Source organism: Lepus europaeus, chromosome 19, assembly GCF_033115175.1.
Source record: "Lepus europaeus isolate LE1 chromosome 19, mLepTim1.pri, whole genome shotgun sequence".
Lineage (NCBI taxonomy): Eukaryota > Metazoa > Chordata > Mammalia > Lagomorpha > Leporidae > Lepus > Lepus europaeus.
This window is the reverse complement of record NC_084845.1, coordinates 15,887,064-15,899,917: the sequence shown is the minus strand read 5'-3', so window position 1 is coordinate 15,899,917 and position 12,854 is coordinate 15,887,064. Positions and strand designations below refer to the sequence as shown.

General features: G+C 53.8%; 1 protein-coding gene across 1 annotated transcript; it reads left to right on the top strand.

Moving 5' to 3' along the window:
* Positions 1 to 6,943: 6,943 nt before the first annotated feature.
* LOC133747683 (histo-blood group ABO system transferase-like) lies at positions 6,944 to 8,172 on the top strand. The gene is given in 2 exon segments (XM_062176004.1): positions 6,944 to 8,080; positions 8,083 to 8,172. Coding segments are annotated over 2 exon segments (1,227 nt in total).
* The last annotated feature ends 4,682 nt before the right edge of the window (positions 8,173 to 12,854 follow it).

Here is a 12,854-nt window from a genome sequence, read left to right as displayed (position 1 = left end):
CCTCCACCTGAGAGAACACAGCTGCCAATCAGCTGCTGGGGTCTGCTGCAAAACTCAACGAAAAGACGAATTCGCCCTTGTGAAACCCATGTGCTCAAGGGGTCTTCAAAAAGTTCATGGAAAATATTATAAAAAAGGCTACAGTGGGCCAGCGCCGTGGCTCACTAGGCTAATCCTCTGCCTGCAGCGCTGGCACACCAGGTTCTAGTCCTGGTTGGGGTGCCAGTTCTGTCCTGGTTGCTCCTCTTCCAGTCCAGCTCTCTGCTGTGGCCCGGGAAGGCAGTGGAGGATGGCCCAGGTCTTTGGGCCCTGCACCCACATGGGAGACCAGGAGGAAGCACCTGGCTCCTGGCTTCGGATCGGCACAATGCACTGGCTGTAGCGGCCACTTGGGGGGTGAACCAATGGAAGGAAGACCTTTCTCTCTGTCTCTCTCTCTCTCTCACTGTCTAACTCTGCCTGTAAAAAAAAAAAAAAAAAAAAAAAAAGGCTACAGCAGCAGGTGTTTGCATGCTGCGGGTTAAGCTGCTGCATGAATGCCTGTGTCCCATATTGGGGTGCCTTGGATCGAGTTCTGCCCCTACGTCTGATCCAGCCTTGGGCAGCAGGTGATGCCTCGAATACTTGATCCTTGCCACCCGTGGAGGAGACCCGGATGGAGTTCCTGGCTCCTGGCTTCAAGGCTGCCCAGCCATGGCTGTTATGGGCATTTGGGCAGCCAACCAGAAGATTTTCTCTCTCCCCATTACTCTGCCTTTCAAGTGAACAAACATTTTTAAAAAAGTTATAAATGGATTTTAAAAACTTTTTTTGCACCAAAATGAGTGTATCTTTTAATTTCACGTTTCCCCAAACGTTTGGAAGCAGCCTTGGGTATCCCCAGGATGACAGCCTGGGCGCAAGTCCTGTCGGTGTCACTATTCGCTCTTCTTTGAAGGCTTAAATGTTCTACCAAATTTATAACAAGGCGTGAAGGTAAACGGCCGGCCAGGAAGGGAAGCTTTGGGGTGCAGCAGGCAGAGAGCGCCGCGCCCCACAAACCATCACAGCCCAGCTCGTGGTGCTTGCCCGGGCGTGAAAGGTGCTTGCCCGCCAGGAGCTGCAGAGGCGCGGTCCAAAGTGACAGTGAGCGTCCTGGGTCCTGTGCCGCCGGGATGGGGGTGGGGGGGTTGGGGGGTGGGGCTGGTGGCACCGACGGGCGCCCCCTGCTGCCCAACACCGGTAACGCTTGTCCGGCACCGTCCCCGCCCGCCCTCACCGCGCAGGGCCTGGGCTGCACGCCTCCTCCGCAGCCTGCAGACTCTGCCCTCCCGAGCCCCCGAGGGAAGGAGCCGAGGACCCCCTCGCTGTGACGGCCGCAGCCAGCCAGCGCCTCCTGCCAGGCGCCCAGGATGCTCACTCTGCGGGTGCCTGGCCTCCGCGGTTCCCAAGAGCGGCACACAGCGCGGGGGGCCATCTGGTGCCACACACCTGCACCTGGGTGCCGGAGGTCCCCAAGGCGGCCAGACCGTTGGGCGTCCCCTTGGCCGTTTGCGGCTCTGACTTCGAGCCCCGCGCTCGCGTGCGCTCGGCTGGCGCATGCCCGTCACGCACTCCCACGGGGCTCGCAAGCCTCGGGCCGGCTGGAGTTGGAGGATCTAGTAGATCTGAGCTTTTTCTGCCCTAGTCCGAGAATTCACCGGCTCGCCAACTGCTTTTTCTGCAAATTCCTGTCGCAGGCCTCACCACCCCTGGCCTGGCTCACCCTGCTGCCCCTGTGTCTCACTTCTGCTCCACGCCAGGGCCCTTCTGACGCAATTTCTGGTCTGACATCTTGGTGCAACATCCCTTCCAACAGGTAGTGTCTGACCGGCCGGCTCAGTGGTTCTTTCCGGTGCTGTCGGCTTTGTGCCTCCAGCCTGTCTGGCCCCTCTTGGAAGGGCAATGAATAGACTGTCCCCTGCTTGCCACCTGCCACCTGCTGTGAGGTCTTGACCACCCAAGCCCCACACCCCCAGACCTTTTTTTTTTTTTTTAAGATTTATTTTACTTATTTGAAAGAACTATACAGAGAGGTAGAGACACAGAGAGAGAGAGGTCCTCTATCTGCTGGTTCACTCCCCAAATGGCCACAACGGCGAGAGCTGAGCCAATCTGAAGCCAGGAGCTTCTTCCGGGTCTCCCACACAGGTGCAGGGGCCCAAGCACTTGGGCCATCTTCTGCTGCTTTCCCAGGCCATAGCAGAGAGCTGAATCGGAAGTGGAGCAGCCGGGACTCGAATTGGTGCCCACATGGAATGCTCCGCGCCCTAGATCTTTGAGCAAGAGAAACTGAGAGGAAGGCCCTGGGAGAGGGGAGGAAAGGGGTAGGTCAGGTGGAGAGTGGAAAATAACAGCGGCAGGTGGATCAGGGGAGGGCCACCCATGGCCAGAGGACAGCACTGCCATTGGCATCTAAGTTCTTGGAGACCAATGGAGCTATCACTTCTTTAGTGCAGTCCCGGGCCTCAGAAGAAAAACTTCCATTCCAAGCACTTGAACTTCTTCTATGAGGCCATGCACCAAAGGCCACGATATCCACAGCTCACACCGGCCAGCTGGAGGTCCCCCCACCCCCTTTTAAAGAGTTATTTATTTGAAAGGCAGAATTACAGAGAGAGGGAAAGACAGAGAGGTCTCCAACCTGCTGGTTCACTCTCTGAATGCTCACAACAGGCTGGGCCAGGCTGAAGGTAGAAGCCAGGACCTCCATCCAGTTTTCCCACATGGGTGGCAGGAACCCAAGTACTTCGGCTGTCAAAACTGGTTTTTGAGGATTTGATCCTGTAACATTCCAACTTTGGCTTTCCTGTCCATGTGCTCTGGGACCGACCCAGGCACCAGCTTCGTGTTGCTAGGACTCAGCTATCTTTCTTTCTTTCTTTCTTTTTTTTTTTTTTTAAAGATTTATTTATTTATTTGAAAGTCAGAGTTACTCAGAGAAGGAGAGAGAGAGAGAGAGAAATCTTCCATCCGATGGTTCACTCCCCAATTGACCACAATGGCCAGAGCTGTGCTGATCCGAAGCCAGGAGCCAGGAGCTTCTTCCTGGTCTCCCACGTGGGTGCAGGGGCCCAAGCACTTGGGCCATCTTCTACTGCTTTCCCAGGCCATAGCAGAGAGCTGGATCAGAAGAGGAGCAGCTGGGACTAGAACCAGTGCCCATATGGGCTGCTGGCGCTTCAGGCCAGGGTGTTAACCTGCTGCGCCACAGCACCGGCCCCCAGAGGACAGTTTATTCACACTTAAAAAAAAAAAAAAAAAAAAAGCAATTTAATATGTGTTCCAAGGACTATTCTAGGAAGCAGCATCAACTAAAAAAAAAAAAAAAAAAAGGGAAAAAAAATCCCCGGTTTGCATAACCTACATTTTCATGGGAGAAGAGAAAACGAACAAGAAACATAGTAAGTGAGTAGATTACTAGCAGATCGACTGTCAACAAATTCTGTAGAGAATAAAGCAGTGTGTGGGCGTTGAACTCGGCGTTGGGGAGAGATGGTTCCGGCTCACACAGGGCGGACCAGGTAGGCTGCAATGGGAAGGTGAGATCTGGGGAGAAGCCCTTGAAGGAGGCGGCTGAGTGAACCCCAGCAGGATCTGGAGGAAGAGTATCCGGGTGCCAGGAACGCGTGCTGCAGTAGCCCATCGGCAATGGGCAATCCGGTGGGTCTGGAACGGAGTTACCAGCTGGGGGAGTGGAGGAGAGGGCAGAGGTAGGCAGGCAGGAAGGGCCGCTGGGGGGCCTGGAGGGCTGTCCAGGAGCGCCACCCTTCACTCAGAGATGGGAATCACGGAGCTGGCGTCCCAGGGTCATCCGGCCTGCGGGAGGCTGGCACAGAAGCGCGCAGGCCACGGCGGAGGGCGGCGCAGTGGGGGAGAGGGGGATTCTGTGTAGGTTTCCCTGGATTTGCGCTGGCCTCAGTGAAGGTCACCGTGGATGCACACTTGTCGCTGTAGATTTGGGAGCAGGCTGCTTGTGGAGAACCCCGAGAAGGAAAATGAGGACCACTGGTGGGGGGCGCATGTTGGAAAAACGCCCTGAGGTCCTCGCCCACACCCTCGAAACAGAAACCCAATGACGTCAGATACTGAAAATAAAGTTACTAATGTTTTAGAGCAAATTATGAGAGAATCAGTTTACAGCCTTAGGATATAAAGGATTTCCTTTTCCACAAAGACAATTGTGTCTATTTTCTTTAAAAATTCTTTTTCTTAAATAAGATTCATTTCCTGCTAATATGCCTGGGTAAGCAGTGGAAGATGGCCTAAATGCTTGGGGCCCTGCACCCACATCAGAGACCCAGAAGAAACTCCTGGCTTCTGGCTTCAGCCTGGCCCAGCTCTGGCTGTTGAGGCTATTTGGGGAGTGAACCAGTGGATGGAAAATTCTGCCCCCCGCAAGACATCCTCCATCTGCTGGTTCACTCCCCAAATGCCTGAAACAGTTTGGGCTGGGCCAGGCTGAAGCCATTAGGCTAGAACTCCACCTGGGTCTCCCGCATGGGTGGCAGGGACCCAAACACCCAGACCATCTTCCGCTGCTCTCCCATGTGCGTCAGCAGGGAGCTGTGTCAGAAACAGAGCAGCTGGGACTTGTACTGCATTCCCACATGGGATACGGGCATTGCAAGCAGCAACTTAATCTACTGTGCCACAATGCCAGACCTGAGGGTGTTCTTTATATTTATTTACTCATTTTATATTGAGAGGTAGAGTTGCAGACAGGGAGAGAGGTCTTCCATTCCCTGGTTCACTCCCCAAATGGCTGCAACAGACGGAGCTGGGCTGATCTAAAGCCAGCAGCCAGAAGCTTCTTCTGGGTCTCCAACGTGGGTGCAGGGACCTGACCACTTGGCCTGTCTTCTGCTTTCCCAGACCATAGCAGAGAGCTGGATGGGAAGAGGAGCAGCCAGACTCCAATCAGGGCTCATGTGGGATGTCAGCACCTCAGACAGGGCTTAGTCCACTATGCCACAGCACCTGCCCCTAATTAATTTATTTCTTAAAGATTTATTTATTTATTTGACAAACACAGATACAAAGAGCAGGGGGAGAAAGAGAGAGATACCTTCCATCTGCTGGTGCACTCTCCAAATGCCTGCAACAGCCAGGGCTAGGGTATGCCACATGGGTGGCAGGGAGCCAAATACTTGTTCTACCAGCCTGCCTCCTAGGGCCTGGTCTAACAGGGAGCTGGAGACAGGAGCGGGAAGTGGATACTGAACCCAGGTGCCCAGAGACGGAATGCAAATGCCCCTGCTGTGTTTAGTCACCAGCCCAGTGAGGGCGGGGGGTGTCTCACTGTGGATTTTGATCCGCATGTTTCTAGCGAGAAGTGATGTTGGACATCCTTTCACGTGCTTCTTGGCCATGTGTACGTTTTCTGTGAAGACGTGTCTATTCAATTCATTTGTCCGTTTTTCCAGTGGCTGGTTTGTATATTGGATTGTTGAGTTTAGGGCTCCTTCATATATTCTGGATATAAATCCTTTTCCGATACATGGCTTACAGACATTTTCTCTTATTCCATCAGTTGTCTCTTCACACTCTTGCTAGTGTTTTTTGATGGATAAAGAGTTTTTTATTTTGACGAAATCCAAATTTTTAATTTTGTCAATTTTCAATTTTGTTGCCTGTGCTTTCAGTATCATCTAGGTAATCACTGCCTAAATCCAATCCCATGAAGCGCCTTTCTATGTTTTCTTCTAGGAGTGTAAGCCCTTAGCTCTTAGGTTTAGATCTCTGATCCATTTTGAATCATTTTTGTGTATGTTGTAACCTAAAATCTAACTTCATTCTTTTGCACGTGGATATTCAAGTTTCCTAGCACCTTTTCAAAGGGAACCACAAAAGACTACTAATAACCAAAGTAGAATGAGACAGAAAAGCCAAGTTGGAGACCCCACATTTCTTGGTTTCAAATTATATTACTAGGGGCCAACATTGTGGCACAGTGTGTTAACGCCCTGGCCTGAAACACTGGCATCCCATATGGGCACTGGTTCAAGACCCGGCCGTCCACTTCTGATCCAGCTCTCTGCTGTGGCCTGGGAAAGCAGTGGAAGATGGTCCAAGTCCTTGGGCCCCTGCACCTGCATGGGAGACCTGGAGGAAGCTCCTGGCTCCTGGCTTCAGATCGGTGCAGCTCCAGCCGTGTGGCCAACTAGGGAGTGAACCATCGGATGAAAGACCTCTCTCTCTCTCTCTCTGCCTCTCCTCTCTCTGTGTAACTCTTTCAAATAAATAAATAAATAAAATCTTTAAAAAAAAGAAAAAATAAAACACAACTACTTTTTAATAAATTTATATTACTGCATTAGAAGTAATCAAAACAGTATAATACTGGCATTAAAAACAGATCCGTAGACCAACAGAATGTACGAGAGAAGCCAGCTTGCTGTGAGGATTGAACAGGATAAAGCACATTAACCGTAGCAGCGTAATCCTAACAGCTCAACACCTGAAAAGTCAGTGCTCAGTGAACTGTAAGTGACGACTGGGGAGTAAAAGAAAGCAAACATGAACCCGCACCCTCCGCCATGGCTCCCATGGTGACCCACGCGGGCCTACCTGCGTGTGACCCCCGAGGCAGTCTGGGGTTTCCCAGCTGAGTGCCGCGGGCGGGCCAGGGCCCTCGGTCAGCCTGCCTGGTGGTCCCTGCCCAGCTTTCATTTCATCACAATGTCTGCCCCTGACCTGCTCCGTGGCCCCCTCCCTTGCTGCCGCCTCCTGTGCCTCTGTCAGGAGTCCTAGTGTCTCCTCCGCTCCGGTTCTCACCTTCTAGCTGGCTGGTGACCGAGTGCCACCACCGGACCACCTTGACAGCACCTCAAAGCCAAACTGGATTTCGTGGAGTTCTCCTGGGACTCCAACCCACCCTCAGCTGGCCCCAGGATTGGCCTTGGAGAGCTCCAGGGGCTGCCGGATGAGCAGGTTGTGTGGGCAGGCTCAGATATCGCTGGGCCTCAGGTCTGGCTTCCCCCTGCCCGGGAGAGGTTGCCCTCCCAGCCAGGAGGAGACCCCAAGAACCGTGGCCCAGCTGCCTCAGACACTTCCGGAGAAATCAAAATCCCACTCCTTTCGTTATGTGATCTGCCTTCTCCTCCTCGCCCTTGTCTTGACCTCCTTGGGCGGAACCTTCCTGGCACCGAGAAGCCAGCATCTGGACGACGCTCTGGCCAGGGCCAGTCTGGCTGCTAAAGAAGTGGACCGTCTGGAAGTCGTGAACGTATCAAGGCTGGTGTACCCACAGCCAAACCTGCTGCTCTTTTCTAAGGAGGATGTCCTTGTCCAGACACCTTGGTTAGCTCCAATTGTGTGGGAAGAGACTTTCAACATTGAGATACTCAACGAGCATTTCTGGCTCCAGAATGTCACCGTTGGGTTGGCCTCGTTTGCCGTGAAGAAGTACACGGTCTTCCTGAAGCCGTTCCTGGAGACGGCAGAGGCCCACTTCATGGTGGGACACAGGGTGAAATACTACATCTTTACCGATCAGCCCGATCGCGTCCCGCCCATCCGGCTCCGAGACGGCAGGCAGATGGCCATCCTGGAGGTCCCCACCAGCGCCGGCCGCCGGGAGGATTCCGGACCCCGCATGGAGACGCTCAGCCGTTTCTCCTCTCTGCACTTCTTCAAGGAGGTGGATTACCTGGTGTGCGCACACGTGGATGTGACCTTCCAGGAGCACGTGGGCGTGGAGATCCTCTCCGCCTTGTTCGGCACCATCCACCCTGTCTTCTTTGGGCACCATCGGGACACCTTTGCCTACGAACGCCGGCCGCAGTCACAAGCCCACGTTCCGCTCGGCGAGGGGGACTTCTATTACACAGGGGCTTTATTTGGGGGGTCAGTGCTGGAAGTTCAGAGGCTCGCCACGGCCTGTCACGAGGCCATGGCGAGGGACAAAGCCCGCCACGTTGAGGCTGTGTGGCATGAGGAGAGCTACTTGAACAAGTACCTGCTTTACCACAAACCCACCAAGGTCCTCTCCCCGGAGTACATGTGGGACAAGAGGCTGATGGACCTGCCGGTCATCTTCCAGAACGTGAGATTTCAGGACAGGTGGATGCTCCAAAGAATCACCAAGCAACCCAGAACCGTGACAGAAGCCTCCAGGGAAGCGAGGAGAAGTCCAGTGGACAGGTAGCCTGAGAACCCGCCCACTAGAGAGGGAACAGCGCTGCTGCCTGCTGCGGTCTAGCACACACCCCACCCCACCTCTCTCCCAGCTTAGTAGGCCGTAGCGTCCCCTCCAATCCGTGAACACACAAGTGTGTGTACTCATCAGGACAGGCCTGATTCCCGGGCTCGGGCGCAAGTTCCAGAAGTTGCCACCTGGAGTCCCCCCACCTGCAGCCCTTCAGGCTGGGCGAGGCTGGCGGTCTCGTCCTATGAGCCCGTGATAGTCCATAGTTCCCGGGGCCCCTCCCAGGTGTAACAGGCTCCAAATACCAGTTGTGTATTTTTCCCATGTCAATGTTGAACAAGCAATTTTACACAAGCAGAGCTTGGGAGAGCGTTTTCTCTCCCTAAGGCAAATTGAAAATACGCTCCCAGGGTCTCAGAGAGGTGCGAGCAGCGGCCGTGGTAGCAGAGCAGGTGCTGGGGTCCGGGTCTCCCAGCGCGTGCTCTACTCCACAGCTACGGTGTCAGGGTTCAGGGCTATCTGGGGCTGGCCTGTCATTTCAGCCCTCCGTTCTGTCAAGGTGATCTCTGACCCTTCAACTCAGCTGCAAAGGAACAAGGATGCCGGTTGTGTCGCTTGCGGTTTGTTGTGTTGGTTTTTGCTTTATTAGGGAGAGATGGAAGCAGGGAGGGGAGAAGGAAGGAGAGAGAAAGGAGATAGGGAGAGAGAAAGGGGGTGGAGAGAGAGAGGAGAGAGAGGTTGAAAGATCCTGTTCTCCCATGTTCCCATCCACTGGTTCATTCCCCAAATGCCCACAGGGACCAAGGCTGAGACAGGCTGGGCCTGGAAGTTAGGAACTCTTTTTTTTTTTTTTTTTTTTTAAAGATTTATTTATTTATTTATTTGAAAGTCAGAGTTACACAGAGAGAAAAGAGGCAGAGAGAGAGAGAGAGAGAGAGAGAGAGAGAGGTCTTCCCTCCGATGGTTCACTCCCCAGATGGCCGCAATAGCCGGAGCTACACCGATCTGAAGCCAGGAGCCAGGAGCCTCCTTTGGGTCTCCCACGCAGGTGCAGGGCCCAAGGACTTGGGCCATCTTCTACTGCTTTCCCAGGCCATAGCAGAGAGCTGGATCAGAAGTGGACAGCCGGGTCTTGAACCGGTGCCCATATGGGATGCTGGCGCTTCAGGCCAGGGTGTTAACCCGCTGCGCCACAGCACCGGCCCCTGGAAGTTAGTAACTCATGGTCTCCCACGTGTGTGGCAGGGACCCAGTCACCTGATCCATCTGCACTAGCAGGAAGCTGCAGTGAGGACAGGAGCCGGACACTGGAGCCGGGGACTGGGCAATGGGACGTAGGTATCTTCACTGGTAGCTCAAATGCCTGCCCCTATGTTGGTGTCTTTCTTCTTCTCTCTCTCTTTTTAAAGATTTATTTATTCATTTGAAAGTCAGAGTGAGAGAGAGAGAGAGAGGAAAAGAAGAGATCTTCCATCCACTGGTTCACTCCCACCCAGATGGCCACAACAGCCAGGGCTGAGCCAAGCTGAAGTCAGGGGCCAGGAGTTTCGTACAGGCCTCCCATGTGGCCGCAGGGCCCAAACACCTGGGCTGTTTTCTGTCGCTTTTCCCAGGTGCATCAGCAGGGAGCTGGATCAGAGGTGGAGCAGCCGGGACTCAAACTGGTGCCCGTATGGGATGCCGGCACTGCAGGTGGTGGCTTTACTTGCTGTGCCACAATGCTGGCCTCTCTTCTAATAGTTTTGATTTCTGTAGAATCAATACTCATAGTCCCCAAATTTCCCAACAGCCAGGTCTGGGTCAGACCTAAGCCAGGAGCCAGGACCCCCATCCAGGTCTCCCACATGGGTGGCAGGGATCCAAGTACCCGGGCCATCTTCTGCTACCTTTCCGGGTGCATTAGCAGGGAGCCGGACTGGAAGCGGAGCAGCCGGGACCCAAACCAGCTCTCTGATACGGGTTGCTGGTGTCGCAAGCGGTGACATAAGCCGCGGTGCCACAATGCCAGCCCCTGAAGCCCTCCTGACTCTGTCCCAGGGCACTGTCACCACCAGCAAGGTCAAAGGAATAAGCACGCTGAATGTGACGAAGCTGAGCCCTGTGTGAGGATGAATCTTTGCCACCAACGTCTCCACTCGCGATCTGAGGTCTACTTCCTGCCTCTCCACACCTGAGGCTGAAATCCGCCCAACGGCACCTGTTTCCACCTTTAGCAGAGTGATTCTAATAAAAGTAACTGTGACTGAGCTCGGAGTGCCTGGGCCCGTGTGCTGTGGGGGGAGGGAGAGGCCTGGCCGGAGGGTGGAGAGGAGAAGGGAGGGGTGTGGCAGTTCAGGGTAAGGGGGCAGAACCAGGAGCCAGGAGCCACCCAGGCCCCGGGCAGACTGGCTGTTTGATCACGGGGAAGCTGTCTGATGGTCCTGAGGCTGCTTCCTCATCCATATTACGTTACAGAATCGCGGTGTCACTGCAGGGTTCAACGTGCTGGCCACGCCCACACACAGCTTTTCTCTGGCTTTCGCCTTCACAGGGTTGTAGGGCTTCTGTTCCCCAAAAGACGACTCCAGCGATGGAGGGGACGCCTGGAGATGATCCTGGTGGGCTCCTCTCAAGCCCCTTTGGTCTGCCAGTGGCATGGGTTCTTTTCTGCCCCTCCTCAAGGAGGCCGAGCTGTCTTCACAGAGGCTGTTTCCAACAACTGCCCCTGTGTTCCACCGGCCGGCCCCTCCCCACTTTGCATGCTGGTCCTGGACCCAAGGACAAAGGGAGTGGGTGGCAGAATGCTGTTGTCATGGGAACAGTCAGTCCAGGCCCCAGATGTGTGCTTGGGGATCGCAGAGTGTGCAAACTACTTGATCCCAGTGAGCCGCCTTCTGGAAGTTCCAGTAGGGTAGGTGTATGGCTGGAAGGCGAGGGCTGGTGCAGACAACCAAGGCAGAACTGGGTTAGGCTCGTTGCAAACTGAAACGGAACAGGGAGGGTTGACCTCATACTAGGGTTTGCAGCTCTGTATCCCCGTCGAAGCTGCACCCCTAAGGCAACAGTACAGAGAGGTAAGGAGTTCAGGGGATGATTAGATCGTGAGAGCTTTGCCCTCTTGGAGCTCAGTGGCCTTGTGAAAGGGCTGGAGGTATCTTTGTGCCGTCCATGAAGAAAGAGCCTTTGCCACCAGCACGCCTGTCAGCGCATTGCTGTGGGACACCCCAGCCCCCAGAACTGCGAGCAGTCAAGCTGTGTTATTTGGAAACTGTACATGCGGTGGGGTTTTGTTATAGCAGCGGGCGTGGACTAAGACACCTCCCCCTTTGCAGAGATCAGAACAGTGCGAGGCCAGCTGAACGTGACTGCACCTCCCCCACTCCCCCCCCCAAAAAAAAACCAGGAAAGCCAGACACTTATTTTTCTCCTTCAGGCTGGCACAGTAAGGTCACAGGCAGAGAGCTGGCCTCGGAACCTGGGGCTTAGAGACCCAGGGTTTGAGTCCGGGCCCTCCTCTTCCCTGTTGGGCCAACAGGCATTTCATGTTACCCACTGCTTGCTCTAAGCCTTGATTGTTACACCTCTCCAGTGCTTGTCACGCTGCCAGACTTAATGTTAAGTGAGCAGGCCATGCTAACATCTGTAACACTTCACTGAGAAGGAAAAGGCTTTGAACAGATGAAGAGCTACATCATGCACGAACAAAGATCTTTGCTCCTATGAAGTTTATTCTAAAATTTACTCGAAAGAAGAAATGCTTGATATCAGTGAGGAAAATTTAATATCTGGAATTTGCATAAGGAAGAAGAGACAGGCTGTGTGAGTCAGAAGGGAAGGTAACCGGAATTATGAGGAAGTCAGGAGTGGACAATAAAACCATAGTAACTGTAATAACAATTGTAATAACTTGTAAAGGCCGTAACGAAGGTGATACAACATTTACCTGTCAAACTGGGAAAAAAGACACAGACCTATATGGACTAGAGGATTTCACAAATCAAACTACAGATAGCCCCACCCTCTGATAACCTCCTGTTGGGATAGAATTAGCATAATCATTCTTGAAAGGAACATTTTCAAAGCTTTAAGAAAGTTTTTACCTTACTGATAGTGGGGAGCTCAATAGAGAGGTAGGTAGGGATAAAGGAAGCTGGAAGTTTTTTCTCCATAATTTCTCTGTAGTGCTGCATTGCAACCCCACCCTCTTGCCTGTCCAACCAGTGTGGCTGCATTCCCATAGTGCACCTGTATCTCCTCCAAGACCAGGAAGGAGGAGGCGCCATGATGGCCATGTGGGAGTTAAGCTGCACGTGGAGGCACCAGGAAGCCTCATGCATGCTAACCTCCACCCTGCTTGTGGATTCACTTAGCGGGCCACCCTCTGTCTTGCAACAGGCACTGACCACGTGCGAGTGCCCTTTGACTGCTGACCTTGCTTATGGGTCCTTCTCTGTCCTCCTTCCCTGTGCTCCCCTAGGCAACTCTCTGGTCCACTCGCATCAGGTATCGCTCCACGTAGGACAACCACTAAAAACAGCTCAATGAAAACAGGTGGATTTGGCCGGCGCCGCGGCTCACTAGGCTAATCCTCCGCCTGTGGCGCCGGCACACCGGGTTCTAGTCCCAGTCAGGGCACCGGATTCTGTCCTGGTTGCTCCTCTTCCAGTCCAGCTCTCTGCTGTGGCCCAGGAAGGCAGTGGAGGATGGC